At 43.8% G+C, this 19052-nt stretch overlaps 1 protein-coding gene across 4 annotated transcripts in view; it reads left to right on the top strand.

Moving 5' to 3' along the window:
* pcif1 (phosphorylated CTD interacting factor 1) overlaps positions 1-19052 on the top strand; it is a 198167-nt gene that overhangs the window by 91554 nt on the left and 87561 nt on the right. For all 4 annotated transcript variants that reach the window (XM_078236329.1, XM_078236332.1, XM_078236330.1 and 1 more), the window contains exons 9-10: positions 5706-5805; positions 9541-9703. In XM_078236329.1, coding sequence (XP_078092455.1) covers positions 5706-5805; positions 9541-9703 — 263 coding nt within the window. The remainder of the gene's footprint in view (positions 1-5705; positions 5806-9540; positions 9704-19052) is intronic.

Below are 19052 nucleotides of genomic sequence, written 5' to 3' on the forward strand. Positions count from 1 at the left end.
TTACTTTCTAAAAGAGTTGTAATGATTTGAACTCGAACATGATTTCCCTTTCACAAAACCATGTTGGCTGTGCCTGATTGCATTACGATGTTCTAAGTGCCCTGTTATAATCTCCTTAATAATAGATTCTAACATTTTTGCTATGCAAGATATTAGGTTTAACTAGCCTGTTATACCTGCCTCAATCTCCCTCCCTTCTTGAACAGAGAAGTTGCATTTGCTATTTTCCAGTCCTTTGGGACCTTTCCAGAATATAGGGAATTTTGAAAAATTACAACCAATTATTCTACTCTGTCTACAGCCACTTTCTTTAAAGAACAAAGAAAAGTACAGCCCAGGAACATGCCTTTCAGCCCTCCTTCGGCCGATCGTGATGCCATTACTAAACTAAAAAAAAACCTTCTGCCTTACTCAGTCTGTATCCCTCTATTCCCTCCCTCTTCGTGTAACCATCCAGATGCCTATTAAGTGTTGTTAATGTGCCTGCTTCAACCTCTCATAATTTTGTAGACCTCTATCAGCTCTCTCCTCAGCCTCTGTCTTTCCAGTGAAAACAATCCTAGTTTATTCAAACTCTCCTCATAGTCAACACCCTCGAGACTAGGCAACATCCTGGTCAACCTTCTTTGCACTCTCTCCAAAGCTTCCACGTCCTTCTGGTAATGTGGGGACCGGAACTGCACGCAATATTCCAAATGTGGCCGAACCAAGATTTTATATAGCTACAACATGATTTCCTAACTCTTGTACTCAGTGCGCTAGCTGATGAAGGCAAGCATGCCATATGCCTTCTTAACCACCTGTGTTGCCATTTCAGGGAACTGTGGACCTGCATACCCAGAAACCTTTACAGTATAATTCACACCTAAATTTGACCTGCAAAATGCATTACTTCACATTTGTCCGAATTAAATTCCATCTGCCATTTCTGTGCCCAAGTCTCCAACCTATCTATATCTTGTTGTATCCTCTGACAATCCCTGGCACTATCAGCAACTCTGCCAATCGTCGTGTCATCTGTAAACTTACTAATCATGCCACCCATATTTTCCTCCAGATCATTTATATATACTACAAACAATAGAGGTCCCAGCACTGATTCCTGCAGAACACCACTAGCTACAGATCTCCATTCTGAAATACACCCTTCCACTGCTGTTTTCTGTCTTCTATAACCAAGCCAGTTCTGTGTCCATCTAGCCAGCCCACCTCAAATCCCATGTGATTTTAATTTTTGTACCAGTCTGCCATGTGGGACCTTGTGAAACGCCTTACTAAAGTCCAGGATGTAGGCCATCAGGTGCTGAGGACTTGTCAGCCTTTAGAATCTCTACAGTGCAGAAAGAGGCCATCCGGCCCATCGAGTGCACCAACTTCCCGAAAGAACATCTCACCGAGGCCCTCCACCCACCCTATCGCCGTAACCCCACGCATCTACCATGGCTAATCCGATACATCTTTGGACACTAAGGAGCAAGTTCGCCTGGTAAATCCACCTAACCTGCATAAATTTGGATTGCGGGAGGAAACAGAAGCACCAAGTAGACACAGGGAGAACTTGCTAACTCCACACGGACAACAAATTTGCTCAGTGATCTTTCCCTGGTGATTAATTGTTTGAAGTTTCTCCTTTCTTTCACCTCTTGGTTGATAGATATTTTGGGGATGTTATTTGTGTGTTCTACAGTGAAGACAGACACAGAATATCTTTTCTGCCATTTTCTTATTTCTCATTAGTAATTCTCCAGACCCACTCTCTGGAGGATCCCTGCTCCCTTTAATTGCTCTTTTCCTTTTCAAATAGTTGTAGACTCTGGGAATTCTCAGTGTCAGATATTCAGAACGGCTCAGGAATTTCTTGAAGTTGTCTTTGGAATATTATCAGTGTTAGCTATTCAGACAAACTCTCTGTGGGGTGTCCTTGTCAAATATTCATACAGATTCTGGGATTTCTCATTGTTAGGTATTAAGACAAACATTGGGATGTTCCCAGTGACAATATTCAGACAGACTTTATGGGAAGCGCCTAGGGTCAGATGCTGAGCACACATGTGCTTCAGTAAGCGTCACTAGGTAGGAATGATCCTGGGATTTTGAAACATACTGTGAACCCTTGTAGCAATGCAACTGAACGTTCTCACCTTCCAAACTTGGTTGTTGAGAACATTGTAAGCTAGTGTTAAGTGCAGGTGGTTACAGGTCTCTTAATGGGCGTGTATCTTTGGAATTCTCTGCCCCAGAGAGCTGTGGCTGTATGATGAATATATTCATGGCTCAGATTAATAGATTTTTAGGCATTAAGGAAATCGAAGGATATAGAGATGGGAGTTGCTCTAGAAGCTCATCCTGGTAAATCCACCTAACCTGCCTTAATGCATACTGGAGTAGAGTCAAGAGGTTGTATGACCTGCTGCTACTGTTATTTGTTATACTGCTATCACAAACACAGACCTTCATGGTCGTGAGTTTCCGCATTGGGCAGAATTGGCAATCTGGGTTCAAATTGCACTAAAATTATGTTAGTTTTGAAGTGTCTTTTATTCTTAAGCTTCTGCATTTACACATTACTAAACATAAAATCTGCCATGAGCCAGCGCAATTCAACAATGTTTTAGAAATTAAAAGAAAAATTTACTTAAGCATGTTCCTTGCCCTATTTAAGAATGATACTTTGGAATCGTTTTATTCAAATAGCTGAAAATGGGTTTATCGCAAAAAAAGGATTTTTATCAGTGTTCGGCTCATCATCTGTGAATAACTTAATTTTAAATAACTTAAAATGATAATCAAACATTATACCTAGCCATTTATTGGTTACATTGTGTACAGTAGTCAGTTTTTTAGTAAATGAAAGAATAATTCACAAGGCTTTTAAAACTTGCCCGGTAATGACTTTGTATTGAAGTCATTAATTTTAGGAGCTTCTCAAAGGCTCACAACTGGGTACTGCGAAGTGCCCCGCATGGTTCTTCGACCACACTGAATGTAATTGAGGAAACTGTCGAGACCTAGGATGGTAGCTACTGCAATCTATTATCTGGAGGCCGAGTACGAGAACACAAAAGCTCACATCTCAAGATTTGTGCCCACCATGGTTGGATAGCAGAGAGCTGTACATCTCCACCTGGTGGTCCAGTTGTTTGATGTAATGTGATTATATCATGGACAGGAGATTGTGAAAGAAAGAGCATTCACATTTTCTTAGGAAATTGTGCTGTTCAAAGAGCCATTCATGAGAATTCCTAGTACCTACTGTCCATTAGGCAAGAATTGAAACCTATTATATATCTGATGACTCATTAGTAACTATCATCTATACCAAACCTTGGAGGGGGCTGAAGGGTGGATCAGTAAATTTGCTGATGACACCAAGATTGGTGGAGTAGTGGATGAGGTGGAGGGCTGTTGTAGGCTGCAAATAGATATAGATAGGATGCAGAGCTGGGCTGAAAAATGGCAAGTGGAGTTTAACCCTGACAAATGCGAGGTGATTCATTTTGGTAGGACAAATTTAAATGCAGATTACAGGGTCAAAGGTAGGGTTCTGAAGAATGTGGAGGAACAGAGAGATCTTGGGGTTCATATCCATAGATCTCTGAAGGTTGCCACTCAAGTGGATAGAGCCGTGAAGAAGGCCTATAGTGTGTTGGCGTTCATTAACAGGGGGTTTGAGTTTAAGAGCCGTGAGGTTATGCTGCAACTGTACAGGACCTTGGTGAGACCACATTTGGAATATTGTGTGCAGTTCTGGTCACCTCACTACAAGAAGGATGTGGAGACACTGGAAAGAGTGCAAAGGAGATTTACCAGGATGCTGCCTGGTTTGGAGGGTAGGTCTTATGAGGAAAGGTTGAGGGAACTTGGGCTTTTCTCTTTGGAGCGGAGGAGGTTGAGAGGAGACTTGATAGAGGTTTATAAGATGATGAGGGGGATAGAAAGAGTGAACGTTCAAAGACTATTTCCTCGGGTGAATGGAGCGGTAACTAGGGGGCATAACTATAGGGTTCATGATGGGAGATATAGGAAGGATATCAGAGGTAGGTTCTTTACGCAGAGAGTGGTTGGGGTGTGGAATGGACTGCCTGCAGGGATAGTGGAGTCAGAAACTTTAGGAACATTTAAGAAGCTATTGGATAGGCACATGGAGTACTTCAGGATGATAGGGAGGAAATAGCTTGATCTGGGTTTCAGACAAAGCTCGGCACAACATCGTGGGCCGAAGGGCCTGTTCTGTGCTGTACTGTTCTATGTAAACCTGTATGGCAGACCATGTCATCTGATAGTCAAGTCCAGTGAATCCACAGTCTGGGTCTATATTTGATGGAGTTTGGAAGGATATGGGGGGGAATCTAATTGAATCTTAGAGAATACTGAGAGGTCTAGATAGAGTGGATGTGGAGAGGATGTTTCCACTAGTGGAAGAGACTAGAACTTGAGGGCTCAACCTCAGAGTGAAGGGATGCACCTTTAAAACTGAGACAAGAAGGAATTTCTTCAGCCAGAGGGTGGTGAATCTGTGGAATTCATTGCCACAGACGGCTGTAGAGGCCAGGTCTTTAAGACTGATATAGACAGGTTCTTGATCAATAAGGAGATCAAGGGTTATGGGGAGAAGCAGGAGAATGGGAATGAGAATCATATCAGCCATGATTGAATGGTGAAGCAGACTCAGTGGGCCGAATGGCCTGATTCTGCTCCGAAATCTTATGGTCTTATAGTATTGCTGATTAAGAAGGCCATTGTTAATGATTTAGCAGCCAACCTGGCTCAATGACAAGGTCTCTAATATGTATGCACCAGGAGAAGGGATAATATTTCCCAGATGACTCGAGACTGGAAACAATGCTGCAATTAATAAAGTGGTCCAAATGAGATGAGAGATGCACAAACTTGGGCAGAGGGAAGGGAGTGGTGTGGACCCTAAACCATGTCTCTTACCATCCTTCTGGATGTATATGGCTGACATGATACCTGAAGGAGAAGGATGCATGCGTCATTCTAATCAGGCAGTAGATTTCTTGTATCCTAATGAAGGCTGTAATTGAGGTGATAGATTTCTGCACATGTCAGCCAATTGGCTGACTAGAAAAACATAGAAAATAGAAGCAGAAGTAGGCCATTTGGCCCTTCAAACCTGCTCTGCCATTCATTTTGATCATGGCTGATCATCAAATTCAATATCGTGATCCTCCCTTTCTCCATATCCCTTAATCCCTTGAGCCCCAAGAGCTATATCTAATTTTTTCTTGAAATCACACAACGTTTTGGCCTCAACTACTTTCTGTGGTAGTGAATTCCACACATTCACCACCCTCTGGGTGAAGAAATTCCTTCTCACCTCGGGCCTAAACGGTTTACCCATTATCCTCAAACTATGACCCTTAGTTCTGGACTCCCCCACCATCGGGACCATTCTTCCTGTCTAATCCTGTTAGAATTTTATAAGTTTCCATGAGATCCCCTCTCACTCTTCTAAACTCCAATGAATATAATCCTAACTGACTTAATCTCTCGAAAAACACTGACATCTTTTAGTTGTAATGGAATTTTTCCCAAAAGGGGAATAGATAATAATAAAAGAAAGAGGCTTTCAGACCATGAGAAGGATCTTGACTCGTCCTTTTGTGTAGTGAGTAAATCTGTGTACGTCAGGAGCAAGTGTGTGGCTCATTTACTCCTACTCACTGAATCTGCTTCCTCCCCAGAAATGCTAGCCCCGATGTCAGGAAAACTGTGAAGTGGAATGTTGAAGATACTTTCAACTGGCTACGAAAGGAACCATCTGCCACAAAGGAAGATTATATGGTATGTGAAAGATTATCAGATACAAGGACATTGGCTGGGTGGGGATGGTGACCAGATCAGCAAAAAAAGGGGATAGAGGGCAGGGTGGGGAAATAAGATGGCCGGGTGGGGATGACCATATGGAACCATTATCTTTCTGCCTCCAACCCAATTAAGTCCTTGGCAGGAAGGCCCATAGAAGGCCTTCTGTCCCGCCACCAAGCAAAGCCCTTAAGTGGGCAAATAATGCCCATTTAAGGGCCTCACTTGCTGCCAATGGTGTTTGACCAGCAGCGGGCAGGTCTGTCAGCATTATGGGGAGCATGATAAACAACCCCGTGCATGATTGCTTGTGGTAATCCGGTGTGGGGAGAGGTGTCCTTCATTCAAAGGCACTCAGTGCCTGATTGATAGACCCATCATAGGGGAAGAAGTGATGTTGCTGAGAGCCACCACCATCTTCCTGCCCAGCCCTTGCTGCCAAACAAGGGCCTTCCACTATGACTCCCACCCCACAAAATCCCTCTGCTCATTACTTGCCTCTGGTTTGAGTCATTTTGAAATCCTGGACTTCCTGAACATGTATTTCCTGCAGCAGCCACTACCTTGCTAGTGGTGCTGCTGAGCAAAGGCGCTACCAGACTCTGATTAGCCAGCAGCTTTCAGGGGTGGGGGTGGGCAGTTACTGGTAGTCTGTTAATTCCATGATTGGCATATAATTTGGCAGACCTTCCCCAAAGAAGAAAATGTGGGTTTCCTGTCCATTCTCTAGCCAGTGGGCTAGCCATTCATCGTGTCCAAGATTTTCCACAACAGAGTGAAGAGTGTTAATGAGGTAATTTGGATACTATTGTAATAGAACATAAAACAGTACAGCGCAGTACAGGCCCTTCGGCCCACGATGTTGTGCCGAACCTTTTCCGAAACCAAGATCAAGCTATCCCGCTCCCTATCATTCTAGTGTGCTCCATGTGCCTATCCAATAACCACTTGAAAGTTCCTAAAGTGTCCGACTCCACTATCACAGCAGGCAGTCCATTCCACACCCCAACCACTCTGAGTAAAGAACCTACCTCGTACATCCCTCCTATATCTTCCACCATGAACCTTATAGTTATGCCCCCTAGTAACAGCTACATCCACTCGAGGAAACAGTCTCTGAACGTCCACTCTATCAATCCCCCTCATCACCTTATAACCCTCTATTAAGTCGCCTCTCAACACCCACCGCTCTAAAGAGAAAAGCCCTAGCTCCCTCAACCTTTCCTCATAAGACCTACCCTCCAAACCAGGCAGCATCCTGGTAAATCTCCTTTGCACTCTTTCCAGTGCTTCCACATCCTTCTTATAGTGAGGTGACCAGAACTGCACACAATATTCCAAATGTGGTCTCACCAAGGTCCTGTACAGTTGCGGCATAACCCCACGGCTCTTAAACTCAACCCCCCTGTTAATAAACGCTAACACACTATAGCCCTTCTTCACGGCTCTATCCACTTGAGTGGCAACCTTCAGAGATCTGTGGATATGAACCCCAAGATCTCTCTGTTCCTCCACATTCCTCAGAACCCTACCTTTGACCCTGTAATCTGCATTTAAATTTGTCCTACCAAAATGAATCACCTCGCACTTATCAGGGTTAAACTCCATCTGCCATTTTTCGGCCCAGCTCTGCATCCTATCAGTACAGCATAGGAAACAGGCCCTTTGGCCCTCCAAATGTCTCTTTGTCTCTTTGCATCCTACAACAGCCCTCCACCTCATCCACTACTCCACCAATCTTGGTGTCATCAGCAAATTTACTGACCCACCCTTCAGCCCCCTCCTCCAAGTCATTGATAAAAATCACAAATAGCAGAGGACCAAGCACTGATCCTTGTGGTACACCGCTGGTAACTGGTCTCCAGTCAGAAAATTTTCCATCCACCACCACCCTCTGTCTTCTATGAGATAAGCGCTCCGAAAGCTTATGGTATTTGCTACCAAATAAACCTGTTGGACTTTAACCTGGTGTTGTTAAAACTCTTTCTATGAGATAGCCAGTTACTTATCCAATCGGCCAAATTTCCCTCTATCCCACACCTCTTTACTTTCTTCATGAGCCAACCATGGGGGACCTTATCAAACGCCTTACTAAAATCCATGTATATGACATCACCTGCTCTACCTTCATAGACACACTTAGTTACCTCCTCAAAAAATTCAATCAAATTTGTGATGCAAGACTTACCCTTCACGAATCCGTGTTGACTATCCCGGATTAAGCTGCATCGTTCTAAATGGTCATAAATCCTATCCCTCAGGACATTTTCCATTAACAATGGGCTCTTGCAGTATTCAAGAGAGCTGTACATGAGGCACTAGAGGCGTGGATATTAATGGGGGTATTAGGGCACTAGAGGGACAGATAGCAATTGGGATATTAGGGCAATAAGAGCGAAGAAGGGTGATAGAATAGGCTTTCTATGGAGGGTGTGCTAGAGATTTTGCCTTGAATGGAGAAATTAGAAGAGATTTAGAAGAGAAAGCTCCTTTGTGTGACAAGTGGATTCAAATGGAATTAGGATACAATAGTAGTGGGCTTCACTGGAAGAAGTAGGGTACCAGAGGCTTATGGCTTAATGAGTAATTTTAATAGAAAGGGATTGATTAAAAAGTTACACTGGGAATTTTTTTACTGCAATGATACATGTTCACATGTATCAGTGTTTGTTACACTGAATTTACAATGACTAACACATAGCCATAGAAACCAGGGGAAAAGGCTGCAAATGGCTGTCCACAGAGAATAAATAGGTAAAATTCATTGCATTAATACATCAGCAGGATGGATTTCAGTGAGGGAGTTTAAATCCTGGAAGATGAGATTTCATGGGCATTTATAGCTCAAGATTAATGGCTTGAGTGCTGGGATAGATTTTGAGGGACTAAATTCTGTTTTCTTACCCTCTCATGTATATGTATTCCTCACTACATGCCTCAAAATGGAGAGTCACCTCTCATTCCTGCATGGGGACAGTCACATAGAATATTAGAATCCCTACAGTGCAGAAAGAGACCATTCGGCCCATCAAGCCTGCACCAGCAACAATCCCAGCCAGGCCCTATCCCTGTAACCCCACACATTTACCCTGCTAACCCCCCTGACACTAAGGGTTAGTTTAACACGGCCAGTTCACCTAACCTGTACATCTTTGGACTATGGGAGGAAACCGGAGCACCCGGAGGAAACCCACGCAGACACGGGAAGAATGTTAAACTCCACACAGACAGTCACCCGAAGCTGGAATTGACCCCGGGTCCCTGGCGCTGTGAGGCAGCAGTGCTGACCACTGTGCCACCGTGTCACCAAAGATTTATTCAATTCATCTCAATGGGCCCCTCACACCCTTTCAGCTGCTTCCCGAGATCTTTATGACTGCAGTGCCTCCCCATTCTGCACTCATGGAAATGTAGATTTCAGCCCACTTTACACTCTGACACCCTTGTGACCACATAATTACCTTCAGCTTGATGCAGATTTTAATGCCACTAGTGCACATATCTATAGAATCCTCTTTCCACACATCATATGCATTTTATGAGAGAATACATGAGCAGGATTAATACTTGGTGATGAGAAACTGGGGTTAATTACCAAAGAAGCTTGAGAACAGAAATGACTCTTTAAGACCCTTCACAAAAATTTATTTCTAGGTCTATGCAGTGACCTGATCTGTTGGACTAATTCTGACTCAGTCTTTTGCTTGAATGCAGGAGAGGCTGGAACACTTGCGGAAACAGTGTGGGCCCCATGTGGCAGCAGTGGCTAAAGATTCTGTGGAAGCAATCTGTGGGAAGATCTACTATATATCTGGTGAATACGTGAAACGAGTCCGAGAGAAGCATTTAGCATTACTCAAAGAGTGCAATATATCAGGTGAGAAACCTACACACAGGAATGGAGAGCTGTTGCTGAAACCATATCACAAATAATCACATTTAAATGCAAACAGTAAATGTCTTTGCAAGTCAGCAGTTTTTAAATCCATTCCCAGATGTGGTAGAACATAGAACATTACAGCGCAGTACAGGCCCTTCGGCCCTCAATGTTGCGCCGACCAGTGAAACCAATCTAAAGCCCCTCTAATCTACACTATTCCAATATCATCCATATGTTTATCCAATAACCATTTGAATGCTCTTAATGTTGATGAGTCCACTACTGCTGCAGACAGGGCATTCCACGCCCTTACTACTCTCTGAGTAAAGAACCTACCTCTAACATCTGTCCTATATCTCTCACCCCTCAATTTAAAGCTATGTCCCCTCGTGTTAGCCATCACCATCCAAGGAAAAAGGCTCTCACTATCCACCCTATCTAATCTTCCTGATCATCTTGTATGCCTCTATTAAGTCACTTCTTAACCTTCTCTCTAACGAAAACAACCTCAAGTCCCTCAGCCTTTCCTCATAAGATCTTCCCACCATACCAGGCAACATCCTGGTAAATCTCCTCTGCACCCTTTCCAATACTTCCACATCTTTCCTATAATGCGGCGACCAGAACTGTACGCAATACTCCAGGTGCGGCCGCACCAGAGTTTTGTGCAGTTGCAGCATGACCTCCTGGCTCCGAAACTCAATCCCTCTACCAATAAAAGCTAACACACCGTACGCCTTCTTAACAACCCTATCAACCTGGGTGCCAACTTTCAGCGATCTATGCACATGGACACCCAGATCCCTCTGTTCATCCACACTACCAAGTATCTTACCATTAGCCCAGTACTCTGTATTCCTGTTACTCCTTCCAAAGTGAATCACCTCACACTTTTCCGCATTAAACTCCATTTGCCACCTCTCAGCCCAGCTCTGCAGCTTATCTATGTCCCTCTGTAACCTGCCACTTCCCTCCGCACTGTCTACAACTCCACCGACTTTAGTGTCATCTGCAAATTTACTAATCCATCCTTCTACGCCCTCATCCAAGTCATTAATAAAAATGACAAACAGTAGTGGCCCCAAAACAGATCCTTGCGGTACACCACTAGTAACTGAACTCCAGGATGAATATTTCCCATCAACCACCACCCTCTGTTTTCTTACAGCTAGCCAATTCCTTGTCCAAACCACTAAATCACCCTCAATCCCATGTGTCCGTATTTTCTGCAATAGCTTACCATGGGGAACCTTATCAAACGCTTTGCTGAAATCCATATACACCACATCAACCGCTTTACCCTCATCCACCTCTTTGGTCACCTTCTCAAAAAACTCAATAAGGTTTGTGAGGCACAACCTACCCTTCACAAAACCGTGCTGACTATCCCTAATCAAATTATTCCTTTCTAGGTGATTATAAATCCTATCTCTTATAATCCTTCCCAAAACTTTGCCCACAACAGAAGTAAGGCTCACCGGTCTATAATTACCAGGGTTGTCCCTACTCCCCTTCTTGAACAAGGGGACAACATTTGCTATCCTCCAGTCTTCTGGCACTGTTTCTGTAGACAATGACGGCACAAAGATCAAAGCCAAAGGCTCTGCAATCTCCTCTCTAGCCTCCCAGAGAATCCTAGGATAAATCCCATCCGGCCCAGGGGACTTATCTATTTTTACCCTTTCCAGAATTGCTAACACCTCCTCCTTATGAACCTCAATCCTGTCCAGTCCAACAACCTGTATCTCAGTACTCCCTTCGACAACACTGTCCCTCTCCTGTGTGAATACCAACAAAAAATATTCATTTAGTGCCTCTCCAATCTCTTCAGACTCCACGCACAACTTCCCACTACTGTCCTTGACTGGCCCTAATCTTACCCTAGTCATTCTTTTACTCCTGACATACCTATAGAAAGCTTTAGGGTTTTCCTTGATCCTACCTGCCAAAGACTTCTCATGTCCCCTCCTGGCTCTTCTTAACTCTTTCTTTAGGTCCTTCCTGGCTAACTTGTAACTCTCAAATGCCCTAACTGAGCCTTCACGTCTCATCTTAACATAAACCTCCTTCTTTCTCTTCACAAGAGATTCAACCTCTTTAGTAAACCACGGTTGCCTCACACGACTGCTTCCTCCCTGCCTGACAGGTACATATTTATTGAGGACGCGTAGTAGCTGTTCCTTGAACAAGTTCCACATTACAATTGTGCCCATCCCCTGCAGTTTCCTTCCCCAACCTATGCCACCTAAATCTCGCCTAATCGCATCATAATTTCCTTTCCCCCAGCTATAACTCTTGTCCTTCGGTATATCCCTATCCCTTTCCATTGCTAAGGTAAACGTAATCGAATTGTCGTCGCTGTCACCAAAGTGCTCACCTACCTCCAAATCTAACACCTGGCTTTGTTCATTACCAGTACCAAATCCAATGGGCGGCACGGTAGCACAGTGGTTAGCACTGCTGCTTCACAGCTCCAGGGTCCTGGGTTCGATTCCCGGCTCGGGTCACTGTCTGTGTGGAGTTTGCACATTCTCCTTGTGTCTGCGTGGGTTTCCTCCGGGTGCTCCGGTTTCCTCCCACAGTCCAAAGATGTGCAGGTTAGGTTGATTGGCCAGGTTAAAAATTGCCCCTGAGATGCGTAGGTTAGAGGGATTAGCGGGTAAATATGTGGGGGTAGGGCCTGGGTGGGATTGTGGTCGGTGCAGACTCGATGGGCCGAATGGCCTCCTTCTGCACTGTAGGGTTTCTATGTTTCTAATGTGGCCTCGCCTCTTGTTGGTCTATCTACATACTGTGTCAGGAAGCCTTCCTGCACACATTAGACAAAAACTGACCCTCTAAAGTACTCGAACTATCACTTTTCCACTCAATATTTGTAAAGTTAAAGTCCCCCAGAACAACTACCCTGTTACTTTCGCTCCTATCCAGAATCATCTTTGCAATCTTTTCCTCTACATCTCTGGAACTTTTCGGAGGTCTGTAAAAAACTCCCAACAGGGTGACCTCTCCTTTCCTGTTTCTAACCTCAGCCCAAACTACCTCAGTAGACAAGTCCTCATCAAATGTCCTTTCTGCCACCGTAATACTGTCCTTTACTAACAATGCCACACCTCCCCCTCTTTTACCACCTTCCCTGCACTTACTGAAACATCTAAACCCTGGAACCTGCAACCACCATTCCTGTCCCTGCGCTATCCATGTCTCCGAGATGGCCACAACATCGAAATCCCAGATACCAACCCATGCTGCAAGCTCACCCACCTTATTCCGGATGCTCCTGGCATTGAAGTATACACACTTTAAACCACCTTCCTGCCTGCCAGTACACTCCTGCGACCCTGAAACCTCATCCATGACCTCACTACTCTCAACCTCCTGTACACCGGAGCTACAATTCAGGTACACACCCCCCCCCCCTGCTGAATTAGTTTAAACCCTCCCGAAGATCATTAGCAAATTTCCCCCCCAAGATATTGGCGTTACTGACAAAATCTTTTTACGTCCCTGGTTGACCTGGTAAGTTGTCACGTCTTTTCAGAGGGCAGTTATGAGTCAACCCTGTTGGAGTCACATGTTAGCCAGACTGGATAAGGAGATTAGTGGGTTTTTACTACATCTGATGGCCTTACGGTGTTAGCCAGACTGGATAAGGAGATTAGTGGGTTTTTACTACATCTGATGGCCTTACGGTCTATTTTACCTGTACTAGATTTCTAAAACTGAATTCAAATTATCAAACTGCTATGATGAAATTTGAGCTCTTCATCATTAGTCCAAGCCTTTGGAATACTAGACAAATAGTATAACCAATAAATTCATTACGCTGTAACCCACAATTTTCCTCGAAAGCTGTGCCTGACATTCTCTTAATTATTCAGCACACGTTCATCTTTATCTCCCTCCCATTGTGTCGACTGATCTCTCCTCTGTCACTCTTGCCTCATCTCATAGGAATAGAAGTTGTCCAATTAGCCCCTCAAACCTGTTCCACCATTCACTAAGATCATGCCTGACCAGCGACCTAACTCCATATACCCACTTTTCCCCATATCTCTTGATCTCCTCAGAGCTTTGGCTGACATAAATTATCAATTTCAGTTTTAAAATTAACAGTTGATCTAATATTAATTGACATTTCTGGAAAAGTTATAAATTTCTACCACTCTTGCATGTCGAGTTGTTTCCTAATTTCACTCCTGAAAGTCTAGCTCTCGGTTAGACTATGTGCCCCTTGTCCTCGACTCCCCAGTCAACGGTAGTTTATCTTTATCTACCCTATCTATTCCCTTTAATATCTTCAAAACTGAATCAAATTACTCCTTACCTTCTAAACTTCAGTGACTACAGCCCTAGTTACTGGGGAAAGTGAGAGTGTACCGTAGGGACAGCCTGAACCGTACTGGGGATGGTGTTCTAGTGAGCCACATAATTAGGAATATAGAGAAAGTTTTATGCTAAATAATGGGGGCAGGAGATCTAATTTGGGAAGATGTAGCAAACCAAAGAGTAGAGACAAAGCAAGAGAGAAAGGTATTAATATGGGATTGATATGACAGGAAGGGATAGATAGTACATCCATATCTAAGAATCAAAGCTAGAACTTTGGCTTATAAAAATTATCAATCTCAGTTTTAAAATTAACAATTGAGCTAATATCAATTGACATTTCTGGAAAAGTTATACATTTCTACCACTCTTGCATGTAGAGTTGTTTCCTAATTTCACTCCTGAAAGTCTAGCTCTCACTGTTAGACTATGTGCCCCTTGTCCTGGACTCCCCAGTCAACGGTAGTTTCTCTTTATCTACCCTATCTATTCCCTTTAATATCTTCAAAACTGTAATAAAATTACTCCTTACCTTCTAAAATAATAAAAGGAAAAAACTAAAGGCTCTGTATCTGAATGCATGTAGCATTCAAATAAAACACACAAACTGATAGAGCAAATAGAAATAAATAAGTACGAATTGATAGGCATCACAGAGACATAGCTGCATAATGACACAGACTAGGACCTAAATATTGAAGAGTACGTGATGTTTAGTACATGAGTATGTGACAGAAAGTTAGGAAAAGGTGGAGGGGTGGATCTGTAATTCATGATGGTATTAGTAAATTAGAGAGAGATTACCTAAGTTCAGGAGAACAGGATGTAGAAGCAGTTTGGGTTGAGATGGAAAATGATAAAGGCAAGAAGTCACTTATGGGAGTACAGGCCTCCTAATTGTAACTACACAATAGGACAAAGTATAAAGAATCAGACAATGGGAGTTTGTCACAAAAGTATGGCGATAATCATGGGGAATTTTAATCTAAGTATAGACAAGAAAATTCAGCTGGGCAAAGGTAGCCTAGATGAGAAGTTCACAGAATGTTCTTGGGATGTTCTCTTAGAACAGCATATTCTGGAGCCAACCAATGGCCGAGTGAGGGAACCATGGTTCACGAAAGAGGTGGAATGTCTTGTGAAAAGGAAGAGGGAAGCTTATGTAGGGATGAGGAAACAAGGTTCAGATGGCTCAATTGAGGGTTACAAGTTAGCAAGGAATGAGCTGAAAAAGGGGCTTAGGAGAGCTAGGAGGGGACATGAGAAGTCCTTGGCGGGTCGGATCAAGGAACACCCCAAGGCTTTTTACTCTTATGTGAGGAATAAAAGAATGACCAGGGTGAGGTTAGGGCCGGTCAAGGACAGTAGTGGGAACTTGTGTATGGAGTCAGTAGAGATAGGCAAGGTGATGAATGAATACTTTTCTTCAGTGTTCACCAAGGAGAGGGGCCATGTTTTTGTGGAAGAGAAGGTGTTACAGGCTAATAGGCTGGAGGAAATAGATGTTCGGAGGGAGGATGTCCTGGCAGTTTTGAATAAACTGAAGGTCGATAAGTCCCCTGGGCCTGATGAAATGTATCCTAGGATTCTTTGGGAGGCAAGGGATGAGATTGCAGAGCCTTTGGCTTTGATCTTTGGGTCCTCGCTATCCACGGGGATAGTGCCAGAGGACTGGAGAATGGCGAATGTTGTTCCCCTGTTTAAGAAAGGGAATAGAAATGACCCTGGTAATTATAGACCGGTTAGTCTTACTTCGGTGGTTGGTAAATTGATGGAAAAGGTCCTTAGAGATGGGATTTACGACCATTTAGAAAGATGCGGATTAATCCGGGATGGTCAGCACGGATTCGTGAAGGGCAAGTCGTGCCTCACAAATTTGATAGAATTTTTTGAGGAGGTAACTAAGTGTGTTGATGAAGGTAGGGCAGTTGATGTCATGTACATGGATTAGGGATTGGCTATCTAACAGGAAGCAGAGAGTTGGGATAAATGGGTGCTTTTCTGGTTGGCAGTTGGTGACCAGTGGCGTGCCGCAGGGCTCGGTGTTGGGGCCTCAATTGTTTACCATTTACATAGATGATCTGGAGGAGGGGACTGAATCTAGGGTATTCAAGTTTGCTGATGACACGAAGGTGAGTGGGAAAGCGAATTGCGTGGAGGACGCGGAAAGTCTGCAGAGAGATTTGGATAGGCTGAGCGAGTGGGCGAGGATCTGGCAGATGGAATATAACGTTAGCAAATGTGAAGTTATCCACTTTGGAAGAAATAATAGTAAATTGGAATATTATTTAAATGGAGAAAAATTACATCGTGCGACTGTGCAGAGGGACCTGCGGGTCCTTGTGCACGAATCGCAAAAACTCAGTCTGCAGGTGCAGCAGGTGATCAAGAAAGCGAATGGAATGTTGGCCTTTATCGCGAGGGGGATAGAATATAAAAGCAGGGAGGTCTTGCTGCAGCTGTACAAGGCACTGGTGAGGCCGCAACTGGAGTACTGTGTGCAGTTTTGGTCCCCTTATTTGCGAAAGGATATATTGGCCTTGGAGGGAGTGCAGAGAAGGTTCACCAGGTTGATACCGGAGATGAGGGGTGTAGCTTATGAGGAGAGATTGCACAGATTGGGTCTGTACTCGTTGGAGTTTAGAAGGATGAGGGGTGATCTTATAGAGACATATAAGATAATGAAGGGGCTGGATGGGGTAGAGGTGGAGAGATTCTTTCCACTTAGAAGGGAAACCAGAACTAGAGGGCACAGCCTCAAAATAAGGGGGGGCCGGTTCAGAACAGAGTTGAGGGGGAACTTCTTCTCTCAGACGGTAGTGAATCTCTGGAATTCTCTGCCCATCGAAGTGGTGGAGGCTTCCTCGTTGAATATGTTTAAATCACGGGTAGATAGTTTTCTGATCGATAAGGGAATTAGGGGATATGGGGAGCAGGCGGGTAAGTGGAACTGATTCGCTTCAGATCAGCCATGATCTTGTTGAATGGCGGGGCAGGCTCGAAGGGCCAGATGGCCTACTCCTGCTCCTATTTCTTATGTTCTTATATACATGGATTTTAGTAAGGCGTTTGATAAGGTCCCCCATGGCCGGCTTATGATGAAAGTGAGGAGGTGTGGGATAGAGGGAAAGTTGGCCGATTGGATAGGTAACTGGCTATCTGATCGAAGACAGAGGGTGGTGGTGGATGGAAAATTTTCGGACTGGAGGCAGGTTGCTAGCGGAGTGCCACAGGGATCAGTGCTTGGTCCTCTGCTCTTTGTGATTTTTATTAGTGACATAGAGGAGGGGGCTGAAGGGTGGATCAGTAAATTTGCTGATGACACCAAGATTGGTGGAGTAGTGGATGAGGTGGAGGGCTGTTGTAGGCTGCAAAGAGACATAGATAGGATGCAAAGCTGGGCTGAAAAATGGCAAATGGAGTTTAACCCTGATAAATGTGAGGTGATTCATTTTGGTAGGACTAATTTAAATGTGGATTACAGGGTCAAAGGTAGGGTTCTGAAGACTGTGGAGGAACAGAGAGATCTTGGGGTCCATATCCACAGATCTCTAAAGGTTGCCAATCAAATGGATAGAGCTGTGAAGAAGGCCTATAGTGTGTTAGCTTTTATTAACAGGGGGTTGGAGTTTAAGAGCCTTGCGGTTATGCTGCAACTGTACAGGACCTTGGTGAGACCACATTTGGAATATTGTGTGCAGTTCTGGTCACCTCACTATAAGAAGGATGTGGAAGCGCTGGAAAGAGTGCAGAGGAGATTTACCAGGATGCTGCCTGGTTTGGAGGGTAGGTCTTATGAGGAAAGGTTGAGGGAGCTAGGGCTGTTCTCTCTGGAGCGGAGGAGGCTGAGGGGAGACTTAATAGAGGTTTATAAAATGATGAAGGGGATAGATAGAGTGAACGTTCAAAGACTATTTCCTCGGGTGGATGGAGCTATTACAAGGGGGCATAACTATAAGGTTCGTGGTGGGAGATATAGGAAGGATATCAGAGGTAGGTTCTTTACGCAGAGAGTGGTTGGGGTGTGGAATGGACTGCCTGCAGTGATAGTGGAGTCAGACACTTTAGGAACATTTAAGCGGTTATTGGATAGGCACATGGAGCACACCAGGATGATAGTGAGTGGGATAGCTTGATCTTGGTTTCAGATAAAGCTCGGCACAACATCGTGGGCCGAAGGGCCTGTTCTGTGCTGTACTGTTCTATGTTCTAACCAGAGAGCCGTCTAAACCAGACCTGATATTATGCAGTGAGACAGGATTAATCAATGACCTATTAGTGAAGGCACCCCTAGATAGCAGCAATCATAATATGATTGAACTTTACATTCAGTTTGAGGGAGAGAAGATTGAGTCCAAGACTAGTATTTTAAACTTAAATAAGGGCAATTATGAAGGCATGAAAGCAGAGCTAAAGTGAACTGGCAAATGAGGTTAAAGGATAGGTAGGAGAGATATAGTATCAAACTTAAAGAAAAAGCATATAATTGCACAGACAGGCAGCAGGTTAGAAGATTGGACAGAATATAAAGAACAGCAAAGAATGACAAAAATATTAATAAAGAGGAAAAATTAGAGTACGAGAGAAAGCAAGCTAGAAATATGAAGACAGATAGTAAGAGTTTCTATAGATATTTAAATAAGAAAACAGTTCACCAAGTCAGCACTGGTCCTATGGAAAGTGTGTCTGGGAAATTAATAACAGAAAGTAGGGTTTAGTGGATGAATTGAACAAATATTTTGCATCAGTCTTTGATGTGAAGGACACAAGTAACATCCCAGAATGGTTATAAATTGGGAATTGAAAGGGAAGAAAGCACTTGGGAAAATTACAATTGTCAGGGAAGTTCTACTTAACAAATTGTTAGCACTGCGGAAATACAAGTCCCTGGGTCATGATGGACTTCATCCTAGGGCCTTAAAGGAGGTGGCTAGTGCAATAGTTGATGCATTGGTGTTAATTTTCCAAAATTCCCTAGATTTGGTGAAGTTCCTTTAGATTTTAAAATAACAAACGTAAC

This window comes from Mustelus asterias, chromosome 20 (assembly GCF_964213995.1).
Source record: "Mustelus asterias chromosome 20, sMusAst1.hap1.1, whole genome shotgun sequence".
Lineage (NCBI taxonomy): Eukaryota > Metazoa > Chordata > Chondrichthyes > Carcharhiniformes > Triakidae > Mustelus > Mustelus asterias.